Source organism: Hyla sarda, chromosome 10 (genome assembly GCF_029499605.1).
Source record: "Hyla sarda isolate aHylSar1 chromosome 10, aHylSar1.hap1, whole genome shotgun sequence".
Lineage (NCBI taxonomy): Eukaryota > Metazoa > Chordata > Amphibia > Anura > Hylidae > Hyla > Hyla sarda.
This window is the reverse complement of record NC_079198.1, coordinates 42,153,523-42,175,089: the sequence shown is the minus strand read 5'-3', so window position 1 is coordinate 42,175,089 and position 21,567 is coordinate 42,153,523. Positions and strand designations below refer to the sequence as shown.

At 43.9% G+C, this 21,567-nt stretch overlaps 1 protein-coding gene across 1 annotated transcript in view; it reads left to right on the top strand.

Annotated features, from left to right (window-relative positions):
- The first annotated feature begins 675 nt into the window (after nt 1-675).
- TTC36 (tetratricopeptide repeat domain 36) overlaps nt 676-21,567 on the top strand; it is a 53,512-nt gene continuing 32,620 nt past the window's right edge. Inside the window, exon 1 of the mRNA XM_056543651.1 lies at nt 676-844. Within this exon, the coding sequence (XP_056399626.1) occupies nt 733-844 (112 nt within the window). The 5' untranslated portion in view covers nt 676-732. The remainder of the gene's footprint in view (nt 845-21,567) is intronic.

The following is a 21,567-nucleotide window of genomic DNA, read 5'->3' as shown; positions in this document are numbered from 1 at the left end:
AGGTGAGCTAGCAGCAGTGCCCACACCTGCTAACTTATTAATTAGAGGACAGATATTTAAGAGACCAGGAAGTGTAGTCTCGATTATCCCCAGAAGACAGCAGGGTAGCTGTGAGGGAGAGGCAAGGGATCCTTGCAAGGAGCACACAGTCAGGTGCTGTGAGTGACCCACACCAGTGAAGTGGACTGTGCCAAGTTGTGGTAACACAGGTGAAGGGTTAGTTCTCCTGTATCAGACGGACAAGGGGTCGCAAATGCTGTGTTTGAACAGTGAGTAAAGGTTGCTGGATACATGTTTTAACTGGCAGGTAAAAGCCCAACAGTTAATAGTCAGGACATTCTGTGTCTGCTGAATGAAGTAAAAATGTGTCCTTTTGGCTGTGGCAAAGGATTATTCCAGAGCGAATCCTGGAGTAAAATCTCACAATATTGAAAATATGAAGTCTTACAATAAATTTACACATTTTCTCAAAAGCTGTGTGGTGCCTGGTAGCTATTCTAGTTAATTGAAGAATTTCCCTTTATGGAGGACTAGACACATCTTCCTCCTTTTATGCTCTCACTCTTTTTTGTGTGTGTGTTTACTACTAACAGATGTGAGCAGCATCTGGATAGAAGCCACATCCGCCCCTCTCATTGATTGGGTGCTGCAGTTACTCCCTATACTTCTGAGAGATAGCAGTGCCCACAGGTCATCATCAGTCTTCCCATAGCAGCTTCAACTCCTACCACAATGTGTACCCCCAACGACTCAGCTGTCCTTCATGCCATATTTAACCCTAGTGCTCCATTCGGTGATATTTGTGGAGATAAAGGAAATTACATTCAAGAGGACCTACAGCTAGGTGAGTTATATAAAAAACTACACATATTAGCAACAAAAAGAAACTAAGAATAAAAAATGTCATTGCTTACATAGCAGTCTATAGATAAGTTGTAGTTTAATTTTTTTTTTATTACTTTTTATGAAGAAAATCTGGTAATGTAGTTGCATGCCTTCCTATCTGGAAAGAACAAACTTCATGCTCAAAAGGAAAAAAAACTATACCTTAAATAATAAATAACTAAAGGACTTCTATTTAATACTTCTATTTAGTACTTCTATTTAGTCACAGTAGTCAATCATTTCCTAATCATGTTATCTGTTTTAAAGGGGTACACCGGTGAAAACCTTTTTTCTTTTAAATCAACTAGTGCCAGAAAGTTAAACAGATTTGTAAATTACTTCTATTAAAAAATCTTAATCCTTCCTGTACTTATTAGCTGCTGAATACTACAGAGGAAATGCTTTTCTTTTTGGAATCCTCTCTGATGACATCACAAGCACAGTGCTATTTGCTGATGTAATAACTCTTTATTTATTGTTATCCTTAGTGGGATTTGAACCCAAGGCCCCAGTACTGCAAGGCAGCAGTGCTAACCACTGAGCCACCATGCTGCCCTTAGCATACATCTGCAATGCACGGTTGCTAAAATGGACAGAGATGTTAGCAGAGAGCACTGTGCTCGTGATGTAATCAGTGTTCCAAAAAGAAAGGAATTTCCTCTGTAGCATTCAGCAGCTAATAAGTACTGGAAGGATTAAGATTTTTTAATAGAAGTAATTTACAAATATGTTTAACTTTCTGGCACCAGTTGATTTAAAAGAAAAAAGGTTTTCACCGGAGTACCCCTTTAACCCCTTCAGGACCAAGCCCATTTTGGCCTTAAGGACCAGAGCGTTTTTTGCACATCTGACCACTGTCACTTTAAACATTAATAACTCTGGAATGCTTTTAGTTATCATTCTGATTCAGAGATTGTTTTTTCGTGACATATTCTACTTTAACTTAGTGGTAACATTTTATGGTAACTTGCATCCTTTCTTGGTGAAAAATCTGTAAATTTCATGAAAAATTTGAAAATTTAGCATTTTTCTAACTTTGAAGCTTTCTGCTTGTAAGGAAAATGTATATTACGAATATTTTTTTTTTATTCACATATACAATATGTCTACTTTATGTTTGCATCATAAAATTGACAAGTTTTTACTTTTGGAAGACACCAGAGAGCTTCAAAGTTCAGCAGCAATTTTCCAATTTTTCACAAAATTTTCAAACTCTATATTTTTCAGGGACCAGTTCAGTTTTGAAGTGGATTTGAAGGGTCTTTATATTAGAAATACCCCATAAATGACCCCATTATAAAAACTACACCCCCCAAAGTATTCAAAATGACATTCAGTAAGTGTTTTAACCCTTTAGGTGTTTCACAGGAATAGCAGCAAAGTGAAGGAGAAAATTCAAAATCTTCATTTTTTACACTCGCATGTTTTTGTAGACCCAATTTTTGAATTTTTGAAAGTGGTAAAAGGAGAAAATTTTTACTTGTATTTCTAGCCCAATTTCTCTTGACACATACCTCATATGTCTATGTAAAGTGTTCGGCGGGCGCAGTAGAGGGCTCAGAAGGGAAGGAGCGACAAGGGGATTTTGGAGAGTACGTTTTTCTGAAATGGTTTTTGGGTGGCATGTTGCATTTAGGAAGCCCCTGTGGTGCCAGAACAGCAAAAAAAAAAAACACATGGCATACCACTTTGGAAACTAGACCCCTCGGGGAACGTAACATGGGATAAAGTGAGCCTTAATATCCCACAGGTGTTTCCAAATGTAAAAAAAAATAATAATAATTTTTACCTAAAATGTAATACCAGAAAATACCCCTCAAAATTTGAAGCCCAATTTCTCCCGATTCAGAAAACACCCCATATGGGGGTGAAAAGTGCTCTGCTGGCGCACTATAGGCCTCAGAAGAGGAGTAGTCACATTTGGCTTTTTGGAAGCAAATTTTGCTCTGGGGGCATGCCGCATTTAGGAAGCCCCTATGGTGCCAGGACAGCAAAAAAAAAAAACACATGGCATACCATTTTGGAAACTAGACCCCTCGTGGAACGTAACAAGGGGTTAAGTGAACCTTTATACCCCACAGGTGTTTCACGACTTTTGCATATGTAAAAAATTTTTTTTTTTTTACCTAAAATGCTTGTTTTCCCAAAAATGTAACACTTTAAAAGGGTAAAAGCAGAAAATACTCCCCAAAATTTGTAACACAATTTCTCCTGAGTATGGCGATACCCCATATGTGACCCTAAACTGTTGCCTTGAAATACCCACAGGGCTCCAAAGTGAGAGCGCCATGCGCATTTGAGGCCTAAATTAGGGACTTGCATAGGGGTGGACATAGGGGTATTCTACGCCAGTGATTCCCAAACAGGGTGCCTCCAGCTGTTGCAAAACTCCCAGCATGCCTGGACAGTCAACGGCTGTCCGACAATACTGTTGTTTTGCAACAGCTGGAGGCTCCGTTTTGGAAACAGTGGCGTACCAGACTATGTCATTGTTATTGGGGAGGGGGGCTGTGTAGGGGTATGTGTATATGTAGTGTTTTTTACTTTTTATTTTGTGTTAGTGTAGTGTAGTGTTTTTAGGGTACAGTCGCACGGGTGGGGGTTCACACTGGCAGTTTCTTGCTGGCAGTTTGAGCTGCGGCAGAAAATTTGCCGCAGCTCAAACTTGCAGCCGGATACTTACTGTAAACCTCCGCCCATGTGAGTGTACCCTGTACGTTCACATTGGGGGGGTGGGGGGGGGGGGAACATCCAGCTGTTGCAAAACTACAACTCCCAGCATGCGCTGACAGACTGTACATGCTGAGTTTTCGTTTTGCAACAGCTGTAGGCACACTGGTTATGTATCACTGAGTTTGTGACTTAACTCAGTGTTTCACAACCATTGTGCCTTCAGCTGTTGCAAAACTACAACTCTCAGCAGTCACCGACAGCCAACGGGCATGCTGGGGTTGTAGTTATGCAACCAGCAGATGCACCACTACAACTCACAGCATGCACTTTAGCTGAAGGTACACTTTTAAGGTAACAGCTGAAGGTACACTTTTCCATAGAAAAAATGTGCCTCCAGCTGTTGCAAAACTATAAGTCCCAGCATGCCCATAAGGGAATGCTGGGAGTTGTGGTTGTCTGCCTCCTGCTGTTGCATAACTACAGCTCCCAGCATGCCCTTTTTGCATGCTGGGAGCTGTTGCTAAGCAACAGCAGGAGGCTGTCACTCACCCAACTCCTGATCCACGCTGCAGGTCAGTCCCTCGCCGCCGCCACCGCTGCTCCTGGGGCCCTGATCCCAACATTGATGCCGGGGATCGGGGTCCCCAGCTCCCGGGGTCCACGTTAAGGGGTTAAGGAAACCTGGGTGACAACCAATATTACTGCCACTGCAGCTCCCACAGGGATTATTACCCAGTTTTCCCAAATCTGCTAATGGTTAATTTGCTTCCTACAGAAATAATTTACAGGCTCCATTATCATCTTACTGATTAGATTATTGTGGTTGTTATTGAAACTCCCATAAATGCTGTCACTCAGCATTCTGGAAACAAAAAATGGCTGTACGAGCTTTTTAATGCAAGGGTGTGTATTTGCAGGTGATCTTTTGATTGTAGGATTCATCAAACATTATGTTATAGTCAAAATGTGTGTTTTTTTTTTGCTGCATTTAAATCATACCAAATTAATCATATAAAAATAAGTAAAATTCCCTTGTGCAGGTACATAACTCATCAATATAAATGTTAGTACACATACTGCAATTCTTAACATTCTGCGGCTGCAAAGTTGTACAATTCTATCTGGCAGTCTGCTCCCTTGGAGGGAGGAATATGAAAAAGACAAAGGGATGCGCTCCGTAGTGTAAGATCTTAGGGTTAACAGGACAAACGCAACAATGTGATTTGCGCTTACCAGATAAGGTTGCACTCCTATCCAAGTACAACCATGGAAATGAACATGAAGATAAGAGAAGGCGGGTCTCTGCAGCTGCTCTGCACCAAGCAATGACGATAAAACCAGAATTCCTCCAAAAGACAAGTGGAGTAATGGAAGCGCTGAGACCAGGATAAGAGTAAGGATTCTTTTATTCCCACAATGCAACGCGTTTCGCGGAAGTTCCGCTTCATCAGGCATTATGCTCTCTGTATTATGCTCTCTGCTGACATCTCTGTCCATTTTAGGAACTGTCCAGAGCAGCATATGTTTGCTATGGGGATTTTCTCCTACTCTGGATATTATGCCTGATGAAGCGGAACTTCTTCAAAACGTGTTGCATTGTGGGAATAAAAGAATCCTTACTCTTTTCCTGGGCTCAGCGCTTCCATTACTCCGCTTGTCTTTTGGAGGAATTCTGGTTTTATCGCCCTTGGAGGGAGGGGCAGTGAATAGCAGCCTCATCATTATAGCTGGGACTACTTTAAAAGCAACTGAGATAGTGAGGTGTGTGAGCTGTGCTGTTTAACCCCTTGAGGACCGGGCCATATTACATTTTTCCACTTAAAGGGGTACTCCGGTGTAAAATCTTTTTTTTATTTATTTATTTATTTATTTTTTTTTTTTAATCAACTGGTGCCCGAAAGTTAAACAGATTTGTAAATGACTTCTATTAAAAAATCTTAATCCTTCCAGTACTTATTAGCTGCTGAATACTACATAGGAAATTCTTTTCTTTTTGGAACACAATGCTCTCTGCTGACATCATGACCCCAGTGCTCTCTGCTGACATCTCTGTCCATTTTAGGAACTGTCCAGAGCAGCATATGTTTGCTATGGGGATTTTCTCCTACTCTGGACAGTTCTTAAAATGGACAGAGATGTCAGCAGAGGGCACTGTGGTCATGATGTCAGCAGAGAGCATTGTGTTCCAAAAAGAAAAGAATTTCCTATGTAGTATTCAGCAGCTAATAAGTACTGGAAGGATTAAGATTTTTTAATAGAAGTCATTTACAAATCTGTTTAACTTTCGGGCACCAGTTGATAAAAAAAAAAAAAAAAAAAAAAAAGATTTTCCACCGGAGTACCCCTTTAAGTGGAAAAATGTAATATGGTGCGGTCCTCAAGGGGTTAAACTGCACAGCTCATACACCTCACTATCTCAGTTGCTTTTAAAGTAGTCCCAGCTATAATGATGAGGCTGCTATTCACTGCCCCTCCCTCCAAGGGCGATAAAACCAGAATTCCTCCAAAAGACAAGCGGAGTAATGGAAGCGCTGAGCCCAGGATAACGTCCCCATTCTCTAACGCACCCGCTACCTGGGATTTAATGCCCAAGGAAGTTAGAGAACGTCCTGTTGTATTTCCGGTCTCTGCCGTGCGCCGGGCAGAGATCGGAACGTCATTCTCCTGTATGCGCGATACACGCACATACAGGAGAAGGCGTCCACTCTGTGTGAGCCGCATCTGCAGCTACACAGAGGAGACGTGACCTCCGCCCCCACGCAGCACGCAGTACAGGCGCCCGTGACGTCACTCATCCGGCACCTGTACTGTGGAGGGGAGAAGACGCGGGCCCTGCAGCTGAGGAGATCGCTGCGTGGGATATCAGGTGAGCATCCTTTTTTTTTCTCTGCATATACCTACAGAGAAGGGGGGGGGGAGCTCTGCATTTACCTATAGGGAAGGGGGGGAGAGGGGGGGGTGCTCTGCATTTACCTATAGGAGAGGGGGGGGTGCTCTGCATTTACCTATAGGGAAGGGGGGGGAGAGGGGGGTGCTCTGCATTTTTTTTTTTTTTTTTTTTTTATTTTGCAACATAATAGACTACAGAACCATAAATATATGCAATATTAAATAAGAATACAATATCAGTATATAACGAAACATAATTATTCGAGAAAAGAGAGAGAAAAAGAAAAAAGAATTAAACAAGGGTATTTAGGTACTACAATATCCACTGGCCAGAAAAAAAAAAAAAAAAAAGGAAAACCCTCTTATACTGGAACTAAATTACGTTAATGTCTTATAATCCACCTATTCCAAATCGCACTAAATTTGTCTGCTAGTCCTCTCTTTAAGTAAATCGCTTTCTCCCAAGCGACCACCTGCTCCATCTTTTTAAGAAATTGTTTTTTGCTGGGAGGAGATGAATCTTTCCACAATTGTGCTATTAGTTTCCTAGCATTGTACAAAAGTCTCCCAATAGCCAGCTTTATATGAGCTGGAATGTCTAAATTATCTAGGTACCCTAGTATACAAGTTTTGAGATCCAGAGGCAGGTCAATATCCCATACAGCACCTATATATCCAATAATTTCTTCCCAGTACCGCCTGATATCTAAGCAGCTCCAAAACATATGTATAATGTCCGCGGAATCTTGAAGACACCGAGGGCATTTTGAATCTTTACTGTAACCTATTTTATGAAGAAGGGCCGGGGTTCTATATGCTCTATACACAATATATAATTGAGATAATCTCGCCCCTTCTCCAAGGGCCTGACTGGGAATATTATTCAGTACTGTTTTCCATTGTTCGTTACTGATATCCGCATCCCTCTGCCATTTCATAAAGGCTGGTACCGAGTGCATCGGCCTGCCACTCGCGATAAGAAATTTATATATTTTCGAGATAAAACCCTTCTGTTTCTTCTCTTTTAGTATTACATCTAAGACTAAGTCTTTTTTTGCGATTAAAGAGAAACATTTTTGTTGCGCACTGGCCGCATGGCGCAGCTGTAGATATTGAAAGAATGCATTAGCGGGAACATTGAAATCCTCCTGGAACTCTCTGAAGGAACGGAGATTGCCAGCTTTAAACAGATCATTTAGCCATACTACCCCTAGTCTCTTCCAGTTGTCAAAGCCTTGTAATTTTTTAATTTCTAAAAGCTGTGGATTATCCCATAAGGGAGTATACTCATTGACTCTCCCCAACCCTCTCATATCTTTTACTTTATTCCAGACTCTATGTATTAAATTAAAGGTTGGGAGAGCTGAGTTTTTACTTTTCTTAAATTCATCTGCTTCTAGGGCTATTATTAAATGATTACGTATCAAAGTGCTTGTTATCATAGTCATGCTAGGATTAGAAGACTCCATATTGTCCCATCCCCTAAGGTGTTGGCACTGTGCTGCCAGGAAGTATATCCAAGGGTTAGACAAAGCCAATCCGCCCTCCTGTTTTAAGCAATAAAGATATTCTAATTTTAATTTGGGCTTACGCCCATTCCAGATCAACTCACGAAATTGAATATTAATTCGCTGAAAGAGACTGAAATTTATCCAAACAGGAGAGTTATGTAAAAAATAGAGGAGTTGTGGCATAACTGTCATCTTAATAAGATTCACCCTACCAACTGGGGAGAGATTTAATTTCCGCCATGCAGCACTTTTCGTCTTAATGCGATTGAGCAAGGGTACTAAATTTAACTTTACGTAGTCATGTACAGAGGATGATATTTCTATACCGAGATATTTGATTTGGGTCGCACATTCTAGACTTACTTTCTCGTCCACCTTTATATAAGATACCCATCTATCCAGAGGCATTAAGTAGGATTTATCCCAGTTTATGCTAATTCCGGAGAATTTACTAAAACAAGTAAATATTTCTATCGCCTTTTTAAGAGAGCGGCCCATATCATTCAGATATAATAGAGTGTCATCTGCGTATAAAGAGATTTTATTTATATAGTTTCCATACTGAAACCCTTTTATCTCGGGCGTAGCTCGAATAAATTCTGCGAGAGGCTCCATTGCAATAGCGAACAATAACGGGGAAAGAGGACAACCCTGTCTCGTTCCGCGATGCAATGGAAAGCTACTAGACGTCTGTCCATTTACCCTAATGCGTGCTAATGGGTCTTTGTACAGCAACCTTATCCAGGCTATAAACTTTGGGCCAAAGCCCATAGCCTCCAGAGTCGCCCAAAGGCAGGGCCATTCCACAGAGTCGAACGCTTTCTGCGCATCCAACGCAAATATGGCCCTGTCTTCAGGGGAGTCCGAAGGAACCTGTAAACTTAAAAAAAGGCGTCTAATATTTATAGATGTAGATCTAGTTGGGATAAAGCCTGTTTGATCAGAATGTATAAGTTTTGCAATAATTTTGTTTAGTCTCAATGCCAAAACCTTAGCTAAAATCTTTACATCGCTTGTCAGCAAGGAAATAGGTCTATAAGATGCGGGATCCGCAGAATCTTTACCTTTTTTCAAAATAACTACGATAATTGCTTCTCGCATTGATGCAGGGAGGAGGCCTGCATCCATGGAGTGTTTAAAAAGATCTAAAAGTTTTGGCAGCAAGACATCCCCATATTTCTTATATAATTCGACGGGAAAGCCGTCAATACCAGGTGCTTTATTATTTGCTAATATATTAACTGCATGTTCTAATTCTCCTAGCGTAATCTCCGCCTCCAGAAATTCACGATCTACCCCTAAGAGTTGTGAGAGTTTGATTTGTTTAAAGAATTCCCTCATATCTCTAGAGGGATATTCACTTCTTGACTGATATAACCGTGAGTAAAACTCCACAAACACATTTAAAATTCCCAAATTTTCCTTCCATTCCTTGCCATCTTTGTCTACTATTAACGATATATGTGGCGGGGGTTCTTGTGCTTTAAACACATTAGCTAATATATGCCCAGCCGCTTCACCTTCTGCATACTTTATTTGTAATTTCATCATTCTCCTATTATTCGCTGCTTCCAGCAAATGAGTTCTTAATTCCGTTTGGGCTTTAAGCATTACTTCCCCCGCTTGCCTAGAGGGGTCTGCCGAGAATCTAGACTCTGCTAAACAAACCAAGTCATGTAAAGTATCTGTTTTTGAGGAGATTACACGCCTATAGTTGACAATAGACTTTAGCAGAATCCCACGAAGATAGGCCTTCATTGCGTCCCATGTAATTTGAGTGGATGCAGTATTATTATTCAATCTGAAATATTCTGAAATCTCCAATTTTATATACTGAGTGTCTTCTAAGATAGACAGCCAATATGCGTTAAGCTTCCACATAGGTCTCACCGGGCTCTCATTTTGTACTATAATTTTTACCTTCAGGGGGGAATGGTCTGACAGGGTCCTGGGCGCATAAGAGATATCATTGATATATGGAAGAATCAGAAAATTTCCCAAGGCCAGATCAATCCTTGACAATGAGAGATACATAGCTGAACAGCATGAATATTGTCTGGCTACTGGATATCTTATGCGCCACAGGTCCGTCAGACCGGCCTCTGTAACCAGGTTACCAAATGGGGTGATCTTAGAATTAGCTACATTTTGAGTGGCAGAGTATCTATCTAGAGATAGGTCTATAACATTGTTAAAATCCCCGATCACCAATAATAAAGCCTCGACATGTAGCAGCATAATAGAGAAAATTTTCCGCATAATGTTAGATGAGTATGGTGGAGGTATATATATATTCAGGATTAAGAATTCCCTATCATAAATATTACACACAATACCTACATATCGGCCCTGATCGTCCACAAATTGTTTAATAAATGAGAAAGGGAGCCTACGGTGGATAATAACACTCACCCCTCTAGAGAGATTAGTGTGGGTTGAATGATATGCCGCCTTAATCCAGGATTTCTCAACAATGTGTAGACGATCCGGGGTTAGATGTGTTTCTTGAAGGCAGAACACTGATGCCTGAGAAGTAGATAAAAAATGAAAAACGGCTTCCCTTTTGTCATTGTCTAACAGACCTCGAGTGTTCCAACTAATTAAAGAGAATGACATAGCTGAGAGGTTTTAATAGTACTGATAAAAGAGTGAGTGTAACATAAGAGAGGGGGAGACGAAAAAAAAAAAAAAAAAAAAATATGTACCAGTACACAGGCCATAATGTAATACCTTGAAATAAATTTTATTAACACAACCCAAACACCCTTTACCATATCTATTTTCTCCATAATTGGAGAACGGGAGGTATCTATTCCTGTACCTGACCCTCTAAAGACACCCATAAGAGGTCACTGCCTCCACCCCCTAACCCACACTCCAAGCCCTAATATCTAACCAAAGCAACTCTTGCTGAGGGAGAAATTTATGTCACTCAGCCCCAGTATTACGTACTACATAGACAGACAGTCTAGGCAGGCCGTCTAGGTCTTAGAATGATAATGCTTAATACGGTCCTCATTATTATCAAGCCAGTTAGTTGCTGCCTCTGCACTATCAAAAAAGAGTATCGTATCCAAAGCCTTCACCCGCAGCCGTGCCGGATATAACAAGGCATATACAAGCCTCATTTGCTGAAGTCTTTTTTTAACCTCCTTAAATTTAAATCTGTTTTTCTGGACCTCCATTGAATAGTCAGAGAACAACAAAATGCGCATTCCATTAAATTCCAGGGCCCTTGAATCCCTCGCCTTGCGAGTTATAGTCTCCTTGTCTTTAAAATGAAGAAAACGGGCTATAATAGGGCGGGGTGGTCGACCTGGAGACAGCAGGGATGGCGTGCGCAGCTTCAGCGTGTACCCTCCGGCGCTTCCGATCCCGCCGACTCTCCCGCCCCACGCCACACCAAGCCGATGCGCGTCAGCCAATAGAAGCAGGGCTCTCCTCCTCCAGCCGTGCCCGCCAACGCCGACAGCGCCGGAGCTCCCAGCCGAGACCAGACAGAGCCACTGGGGGTATGGTATTCCTAAAGAGTCATATTCAGGGGGCTGTAGGCTGTAGGCTATAGTAGGGATCCAGCTGGGGGTACCGGGCTACGGGCTCCAGGGACTCAGTGAGACATGGATATGCTGGGACTGTGGGTCAACGGGTCAGCGAGGCAGCATCAGCCTCCTACGTCATCCTCGGCCAGGGGGGTGCTCTGCATTTACCTATAGGGAAGGGGGGAGAGGGAGGGGGGTGCTCAGCATTTAACTATAGGGAAGGGGGGAGAGGGGGGGGCTCTGCATTTACCTAAAGGGAAGGGGGGGGGGGAGAGGAGGGGGGTGCTCTGCATTTACCTATAGGGGAGAGGGGGGGGGTTGCTCTGCATTTACCTATAGGGAAGGGGGGGAGGGGGGTGTTCTGCATATACCTATAGGGAAGGGGGGAGAGGGGGGGGTGCTCTGCATATACCTAGGGCTGGGCGGTATGACCATATATGTGTATCACGGTATTTTTTTAACTTACGGCGGTTCCACGGTATATAACGGTATTCCCCCCCCCCCCAAAATCATGTGACCTGCCAGCGCTGTTCTGCTCCCCCCAATTAATGATCAGCCCAGCGGGGTACTACTCACATATGTCAAGCACTGCCCTCCTCCTCTTTGTTGGGGGCCGGCGGCGATGGAACTCACTGTACGCCAGTGATCTCCAACCTGCGGACCTCCAGTTGTTACAAAACTACAACTCCCAGCATTGCCGGACAGCCGGCGATGGAACTCTCTGTACGCCAGTGGTCTCCAACCTGCGAACCTCCAGTTGTTGCAAAACTACAACTCCCAGCATGCCCGGACAGCCAATGGCTGTCCGAGCATGCTGGGAGTTGTAGTTTTGCAACAGCCGGAGGTCCGCAGGTTTGAGACCACTGCTGTACGCTGTATACCTATGCCCGGGCTGCAAAAGATACAGAAAATAAACTTAACTCACCCACGTCGGCCGCACGCTGGGGACGGGAACGCCGGACAGCCGTCAGCCTATCACCGGCCAGAGCGATGCCCCACCCCTGCCAGTGATAGGCTGAGCCCACTGTCATGTAAGAAGCCGGCTTCATACATAACAGTGGGATCAGCCTATCACTGGCCAGGGCAGGGCATCGCTCTGGCCGTTGATAGGCTGACGGCTGTCCGGCGTTCCCGTCCCCAGTGTGCAGCCGACGTGGGTGAGTTAAGTTTATTTTCTGTATCTTTTGCCGTCCGGGCATAGGTATACAGCGTACAGCAGTGGTCTCAAACCTGCGGACCTCCAGCTGTTGCAAAACTACAACTCCCAGCATGCTCGGACAGCCTTTGGCTGTCCGTGCATGCTGGGAGTTGTAGTTTTGCAACAACTGGAGGTCCGCAGGTTGGAGACCACTGGCGTACAGAGAGTTCCATCGCCGGCTGTCCGGGAATGCTGGGAGTTGTAGTTTTGCAACATCTGGAGGTCTGCAGGTTGGAGACCACTGGCGTACAGTATAGAGTTCCAGCGCCCGACAGCCCCCAACAAAGAGGAGGAGGGCAGTGCTTGACATATGTGAGTAGTACACAGCTGGGCTGATCATTAATTGGGGGGAGCAGAACAGTTCTGGCGGATAACATAGGATTAGTTCCCCGATGTGGGGACAGCGCTATGCTAGGCTGATAATACATTCCCGAGGGGGAGGGGCCCAACCGGTATTGCGGTATGGGGGAATATTCATATTGTGCAGCCCAAAAAATTTGGTATTCGGTATGAACCGGTATACCGCCCAGCCATAGATATACCTATGGGAAAGGGGGGGGGGGGGTGTAGCTCTGCATATACCTATGGGGAAGAGTGGGTGGGGGGTTTAGCTCTGCATATACCTATGGGAAAGGGGGGGTGTAACTCTGCATATACCTATGGGAAAGGGGGGGGGGTGTAGCGTAACTCTGCATATACCTATGGGAAAGAGAGGGGGGGTCTAACTCTGCATATATCTATGGGATAGGGGGGGTGTAACTCTGCATATACCTATGGGAAAGAGGGGGTTACCTGGCTACCTATCTACCTGCCCTTTTACTATGCAGGACACCAAGGAGGGCATTATTACAGTTTGTGGGCCTATAGATGGGAAGATTGTGTAGAGGAGGGCACTGAATATATGCAGAGTCTGACATGTTTTTCCTGCAGATGTTAAGAGATCCACATGGCGGTCTTATCCGGATGGAGAAGAAAAGGAAAGAGGACGCAGCTGTTCAGAAAATACGTAATTGTGAGTCCCAAAATGTAACTGTAATCGCTTATATGGTATATACATCCTGTGTACAGCTGATATCTACCGCCATATGGTCCTGTATATAATCACTTATATTGTATAGAGATCCTTTATAGTATACTGGTCTGAATATAGTGATTTTATTCAGTACAGTATGGCGGTATTATCCAGTTATTGTGTGGTGGTATATATTTACTCCTTGTATACCAGTATTATTGGCCATGGAAATTTACCTACGTTAAAGTGTTTCTTATATATATAAATTTTAGTTTATTGTGTGTGGGGTTTGGGTGGAATAGGAGCATGGCAGAAGATTGACGAGCTGCAGAGCCTAGCAGGGGCCCTTGCCTTTTTTTGGTCCGGGGGCCCCGAGTGTTGTCAGTCCGCTCCTGGGGGGAGGGGAGGGAGGGGGTGTGTGTGGGGGCGGGGAGTGCCAAACAAAGGGTCCGCCCAGGGTGCCAAATGCTCCAGGTACGCCACTGCTCCCATCCCCTGCCACTGGTCAGAACTGATTCTGACCAATGGCAGAGCAGGACGGTGGGTTGCCATGGAAACCTCCCATTCTGCCCACGCCTGGATGTCAGGCAGAACGGGGGAGAACATGGAGGCCGGTACCTGGAGAAGAAGACTCGTGGGGCCCGGCAATCATCGCAGATATTCACCGGAGATCCCGGCTCAGGTAGGGAATCGACGGTGGGGGGGAGAAATAAAACTGAAAGTAAAGTGATTTTTACTGTGGCAACCACTAGGAAGGCCGAACTGCAACTCCCAGCATGCCCAGACAGCTAAAGACTGTTACAGTGGTGCCCAAACTGTAGCCCTCCAGATGTTGCCAAACTACAACTCTCAGCATGCCTAGACTGCCCAGGCATGCTGGGAGTTGTAGTTCTGTAACATCTGTCCCTTCAGATTTTGCAATTTTCATGACATTTTTGAAAATTGCTGCTCTACTTTTGAAGCCCTCCAATTTTTTCAAAAACTAAAAATATGTCCGTTTTATGATGCCAACATAAAGTGGACATATTGTATTTGTGAATAGTGTTGAGCGGCATAGGCCATATTCGAATTTGCGAATATTCGCGAATATATGGACGAATATTCGTCATATATTCGCATATTCGTAATATCCTCGTTTTATTTTCGCATATGCGAAAATGCGCGTATGCGAAAATTTACATATGCGAAAATTAGCATATACAAAAATTAGCATAAGCGAAAATTCACATATGCGAGAATTAGCATATGCAAATGTTCGCATATGCGAAAATTCGCACACCGGTCTCACACAGTACTATTAAAGCCTTCTTTACACCACACAAGCTGGAAGCAGAGAGGGATGATCACTGTGATGTGTACTGTGAAGGAAAAAAAAAAAAAAAAAAACGAATATTTGTAATTACGAATATTCGCATTGCGAATATTCGCGAGCAACACTATTTGTGAATAAAAATTAAATTTATTTGGAATATCCATTTTCCTTACAAGCAGAGAGTTTCAAAGTTAGAAAAATGCTAAATTTTCTAAATTTCATGAAATTTTGGAATTTTTCACAAAAAAAGGATGCAAGTAACGCCGAAAACTTACCATTAAAATAAAGTAGAATATGTCACGAAAAAACACTCAGAATCAGAATATTTGGTAAAAGCATCTTAGAGTTATTAATGCTTAAAGTGATGGTGGTCAGATGTGCAAAAAACACTCTGGTCCTAAGGTGTAAAATGGCCTGGTCCTTAACCCCTTAGCCCCTTGGGGGCTGACCACTGTCACTTTAAGAATTAATAACTCTGGGATGCTTTTACTTATAAATTTTATTCCGAGATTGTTTTTTCGTGACATATTCTACTTTATGTTAGTGGTAAATTTTCGGCGATACTTGCATCCTTTCTTGGTGAAAAATTCAAAAATTTCATGAAAATTTTGAAAATTTTGCATTTTTCTAACTTTGAAGCTCTCTGCTGATAAGGAATATGGATATTCCAAATAAATTATATATTGATTCACATATACAATATGTCTACTATATGTTTGCATCATAAAATTGATGAGTTTTTACTTTTGGAAGACATCAGAGGGCTTCAAAGTTCAGCAACAATTTTCCAATTTTTCGCAAAATTTTAAAAATTGGAATTTTTCAAGGACCAGTTCAGGTTTGAAGTGGATTTGAAGGGTCTTCTGGTTAGAAATACCCCATAAATGACCCCATTATAAAAACTGCACCCCTCAAAGTATTCAAAATGACATTCAGTCAGTGTGTTAACCCTTTAGGTGTTTCACAGGAATAGCAGCAAAGTGAAGGAGAAATTTCAAAATCTTCATTTTTTTACACTCGCATGTTCTTGTAGACCCAGTTTTTGAATTTTTACAAGGGGTAAAAGGAAAAAAATCCTCTCAAAATTTGTAACCCAATTTCTCTCGAGTAAGAAAATACCTCATATGTGTATGTCAAGTGTTCGGCGGGTGCACTAGAGGGCTCAGAAGCGAAGGAGCAACAATGGGATTTAGGAGAGTGAGTTTTTCTGAAATGGTTTTTGGGGGGCATGTCACATTTAGGAAGCCCCTATGGTGCCAGGACAGCAAAAAAACACACATCGCACACTATTATGGAAACGACACCCCTCAGGGAACGTAACAAGGGGTACAGTGAGCCTTAACAGCCCACAGGTGTTTGACAACTTTTTGTTAAAGTCGGATGTGTAAATGAAAAAAAATATTTTTCCACTAAAATGCTGTTTTTTCCCCAAATTTTACTTTTTTACAAAGGGTAATAGGAGAAAATGCCCCCCAAAATTTGTAACCCCATTTCTTCTGAGTATGGAAATACCCCATGTTTGGACGTCAAGTGCACTGCTAGCGAACTACAACGCTCAGATAAGAAGGAGCGCCATTGAGCTTTTAGAGAGATAATTTGTTTGGAATGGAAGTCGGGGGCCATGTGCATTTACAAAGCCCCCCGTGGTGCCAGAACAGTGGACCCCCCTACATGTGACCCCATTTTGGAAACTACACCCCTCACGGAATGTAATAAGGGGTACAGTGAGCATTTACACCCTACTGGCGTTTGACAGATCTTTGGAACAGTGGGCTGTGCAAACAAAAAAATTACATTTTTCATTTTCACGGATCACTGTTCCAAAAATCTGTCAGACACCTGTGGGGTGTAAATGCTCACTGTACCCCTTGTTACATTCCGTGAGGGGTGTAGTTTCCAAAGTGGGGTCACATGTGGGTATTTATTTTTTTGGGTTTATGTCACAACTGCTGTCAGCCACCCCTGTGCAAATCACCAATTTAGGCCTCAAATGTACATGGTGCGCTCTCACTCCTGAGCCTTGTTGTGCGCACGCAGAACATTTTACACCCACATATAGGGGAATCTCCATACTCAGGAGAAATTGCGTTACAAATTTTTCCTTTTACCTCTTGTGAAAATAAAAAGTAAAGGGCAACACCAACATGTTAGTGTAAATTTTTATTTTTTTTTACACTAACAGGCTGGTGTAGACCCCAACTTTTCCTTTTCATAAGGGGTAAAAGGAGAACAAGCCCCCCAAAATGTGTAGTGCAATTTCTCCCGAGTTCGGCGATACCCCATATGTGGCCCTAAACTGTTTCCTTGAAATACGACAGGGCTCCAAAGTGAGAGAGCACCATGCGCATTTGAGGACTAAATTAGGGATTGCATAGGGGTGGACATAGGGGTATTCTACGCCAGTGATTCCCAAACAGGGTGCCTCCAGCTGTCGCTAAACTCCCAGCATGCCTGGACAGTCAGTGGCTGTCCGGAAATGCTGGGAGTTGTTGTTTTGCAACAGCTGGAGGCTCCGTTTTGGAAACACTGCCGTACAATACGTTTTTCATTTTTATTGGGGGGAGGGGGGGGGGGACGGACAGTGTAAGGGGGTGTATATGTAGTTTTTTTTACTCTTTATTAGGTGTTAGTGTAGTGTTTTTAGGGTACATTCACACTGGCGGGTTACGGTGAGTTTCCCGCTAGGAATTTGCGCTGCGGCAAAAATTTGTCGCAGCTCATACTTGAAGCAGGAAACTTGCTGTAAACCCGCCCGTGTGAATGTACCCTGTACATTCTCATGGAGGGGAACCTCCAGCTGTTTCAAAACTGCAACTCCCAGCATGCACGGTCTGTCAGTACATGCTGGGAGTTGTAGTTTTGCAACAGCTGGAGGCACACTGGTTGGAAAACCTTCAGTTAGGTTCTGTTACCTAACTCAGTATTTTCCAACCAGTGAGCCTCCAGCTGTTGCAAAACTACAACTCCCAGCATGCACGGCCTGTCAGTACATGCTGGGAGTTGTAGTTTTGCAACAGCTGGAGGCACACTGGTTGGAAAACCTTCAGTTAGGTTCTGTTACCTAACTCAGTATTTTACAACCAGTGTGCCTCCAGCTGTTGCAAAACTACAATTCCCAGCATGACTGATCACAGAAGGGCATGCTGGGAGATGTAGTTATGCAACAGCTGGAGGTACGCAACTACAACTCCCAGCATGCCGAGACAGCTGTTTTCTGTGTGGGCATGCTGGAATTTGTAGTTTTGCAACATCTGGAGTGCTACAATTTAGAGACCACTGAACAGTGATCTCCAAACTGTGGACCTCCAGATGTTGCAAAACTACAACTCCCAGCATGCCCAGACAGCAAACAGCTGTGTGGGCATGCTAGGAGTTGTAGTTTTGCAAGATCTAGAGGGCAGTATAGAGATCACTGTGCAGTGGTCTCTAAACTGCAGACCTCCAGCTGTTGCAAAACTACAAATTCCAGCATGCCCACATAGCAAAAAGCTGTCTGGGCATGCTGGGAGTTGTAGTTTTGCAACATCTGGAGAACTACAGTCTAGAGACCACTATAGTGGTCTCAGACTGTAGCCCTCTAGATGTTGCTATGCAACTACTCACCGGCTTCCGTCGCATCCGGGAGCCGTCCTCTTCTGCCGCCCGCCGCCGCAGATCTCAGTCGCCGCCCGCCGATCCCCGTCTCTCCGCTGCCTCCGGAGGGGTAAGTGGACGTCGGCGCCCGGTCCTCTTCATTTTCCCCGTTCTGCTCTGCCTATTGTGGGAGGGCAGGACGGGGAAAACGAAAGTAAACCCCTCCGCCCCTGATCTGCTATTGGTGGTCGCGTCTAGACCACCAATAGCAGGGATAGGAGGGGTGGCACCTGTGCCACCTCACTCCTATCGCTACAGGGGGATCGTGGGAGTCTTAGACATCCGCGATCCCCCTTCTATATCGGGTCACCATAGACCCGTAATGACCCGGAATCGGCGCAAATCGCAAGTGTGAATTCACTTGCGATTTGCGCCGATCGCCGACATGGGGGGGGTCTAATGACTCCCCTGGGCATTTGCACGGGGTGCCTGCTGATAGATATCAGCAGTCACCCCGGCCCGGTCCCCGCCTGGCGCACGGCGGGGACCGAAATTTCCACGGGCGTATGGATATGCCCTTCGTCCTTAAGTACCAGGACGCAAGGGCGTATGCATACGCCCTTCGTCCCCAACAGGTTAAGGACCGGGGGGTTTTCCGTTTTTGCATTTTCGTTTTTGCTCCTTGCCTTTAAAAAATCATAACTCTTTCAATTTTGCACCTAAAAATCCATATGATGGTTTATTTTTTTGCGCCACCAATTCTACTTTGTAATGACGTCAGTCATTTTGCCCAAAAGTCTACGGTGAAACGGAAAAAAAATCATTGTGAGACTAAATTGAGAAAAAACAACGCAGTTTTGTAACTTTTGGGGGCTTCCGTTTCTACGTAGTCCATTTTTCGGTAAAAATGATACCTTATCTTTATTCTGTAGGTCCAAACGATTAAAATGATACCCTACTTATATAGGTTTGATTTTGTCGTACTTCTGGAAAAAATCATAACTTCATGCAGGAAAATTAATACGTTTAAAATTGTCATTTCTGACCACTATAACTTTTTTATTTTTCCGCGTATGGGGCGTATAAGTTTTTAACGGTACCATTTTTGCATTCATAGGACTTATTGATTGCTTTTTATTCATTTTTTCATGATATAAAAAGTGACCAAAAATGCACTATTTTGGACTTTGGAATTTTTTGCGCGCATGCCATTGACCGTGCGGTTTAATTAACGATGTATTTTTATAATTCGGGCATTTCCGCATGTGGCGATACCATATATGTTTACCCACATATAGGGGAATCTCCATACTCAGGAGAAATTGCGTTACAAATTTTTCCTTTTACCTCTTGTGAAAATAAAAAGTAAAGGGCAACACCAACATGTTAGTGTAAATTTTTTTTTTTTTACACTAACAGGCTGGTGTAGACCCCAACTTTTCCTTTTCATAAGGGGTAAAAGGAGAACAAGCCCCCCAAAATGTGTAGTGCAATTTCTCCCGAGTTCGGCGATACCCCATATGTGGCCCTAAACTGTTTCCTTGAAATACGACAGGGCTCCAAAGTGAGAGAGCACCATGCGCATTTGAGGACTAAATTAGGGATTGCATAGGGGTGGACATAGGGGTATTCTACGCCAGTGATTCCCAAACAGGGTGCCTCCAGCTGTCGCTAAACTCCCAGCATGCCTGGACAGTCAGTGGCTGTCCGGAAATGCTGGGAGTTGTTGTTTTGCAACAGCTGGAGGCTCCGTTTTGGAAACACTGCCGTACAATACGTTTTTCATTTTTATTGGGGGGAGGGGGGGGGGACGGACAGTGTAAGGGCGTGTATATGTAGTTTTTTTTACTCTTTATTAGGTGTTAGTGTAGTGTTTTTAGGGTACATTCACACTGGCGGGTTACGGTGAGTTTCCCGCTAGGAATTTGCGCTGCGGCAAAAATTTGTCGCAGCTCATACTTGAAGCAGGAAACTTGCTGTAAACCCGCCCGTGTGAATGTACCCTGTACATTCTCATGGAGGGGAACCTCCAGCTGTTTCAAAACTGCAACTCCCAGCATGCACGGTCTGTCAGTACATGCTGGGAGTTGTAGTTTTGCAACAGCTGGAGGCACACTGGTTGGAAAACCTTCAGTTAGGTTCTGTTACCTAACTCAGTATTTTCCAACCAGTGAGCCTCCAGCTGTTGCAAAACTACAACTCCCAGCATGCACGGCCTGTCAGTACATGCTGGGAGTTGTAGTTTTGCAACAGCTGGAGGCACACTGGTTGGAAAACCTTCAGTTAGGTTCTGTTACCTAACTCAGTATTTTACAACCAGTGTGCCTCCAGCTGTTGCAAAACTACAATTCCCAGCATGACTGATCACAGAAGGGCATGCTGGGAGATGTAGTTATGCAACAGCTGGAGGTACGCAACTACAACTCCCAGCATGCCGAGACAGCTGTTTTCTGTGTGGGCATGCTGGAATTTGTAGTTTTGCAACATCTGGAGTGCTACAATTTAGAGACCACTGAACAGTGATCTCCAAACTGTGGACCTCCAGATGTTGCAAAACTACAACTCCCAGCATGCCCAGACAGCAAACAGCTGTGTGGGCATGCTAGGAGTTGTAGTTTTGCAAGATCTAGAGGGCAGTATAGAGATCACTGTGCAGTGGTCTCTAAACTGCAGACCTCCAGCTGTTGCAAAACTACAAATTCCAGCATGCCCACATAGCAAAAAGCTGTCTGGGCATGCTGGGAGTTGTAGTTTTGCAACATCTGGAGAACTACAGTCTAGAGACCACTATAGTGGTCTCAGACTGTAGCCCTCTAGATGTTGCTATGCAACTACTCACCGGCTTCCGTCGCATCCGGGAGCCGTCCTCTTCTGCCGCCCGCCGCCGCAGATCTCAGTCGCCGCCCGCCGATCCCCGTCTCTCCGCTGCCTCCGGAGGGGTAAGTGGACGTCGGCGCCCGGTCCTCTTCATTTTC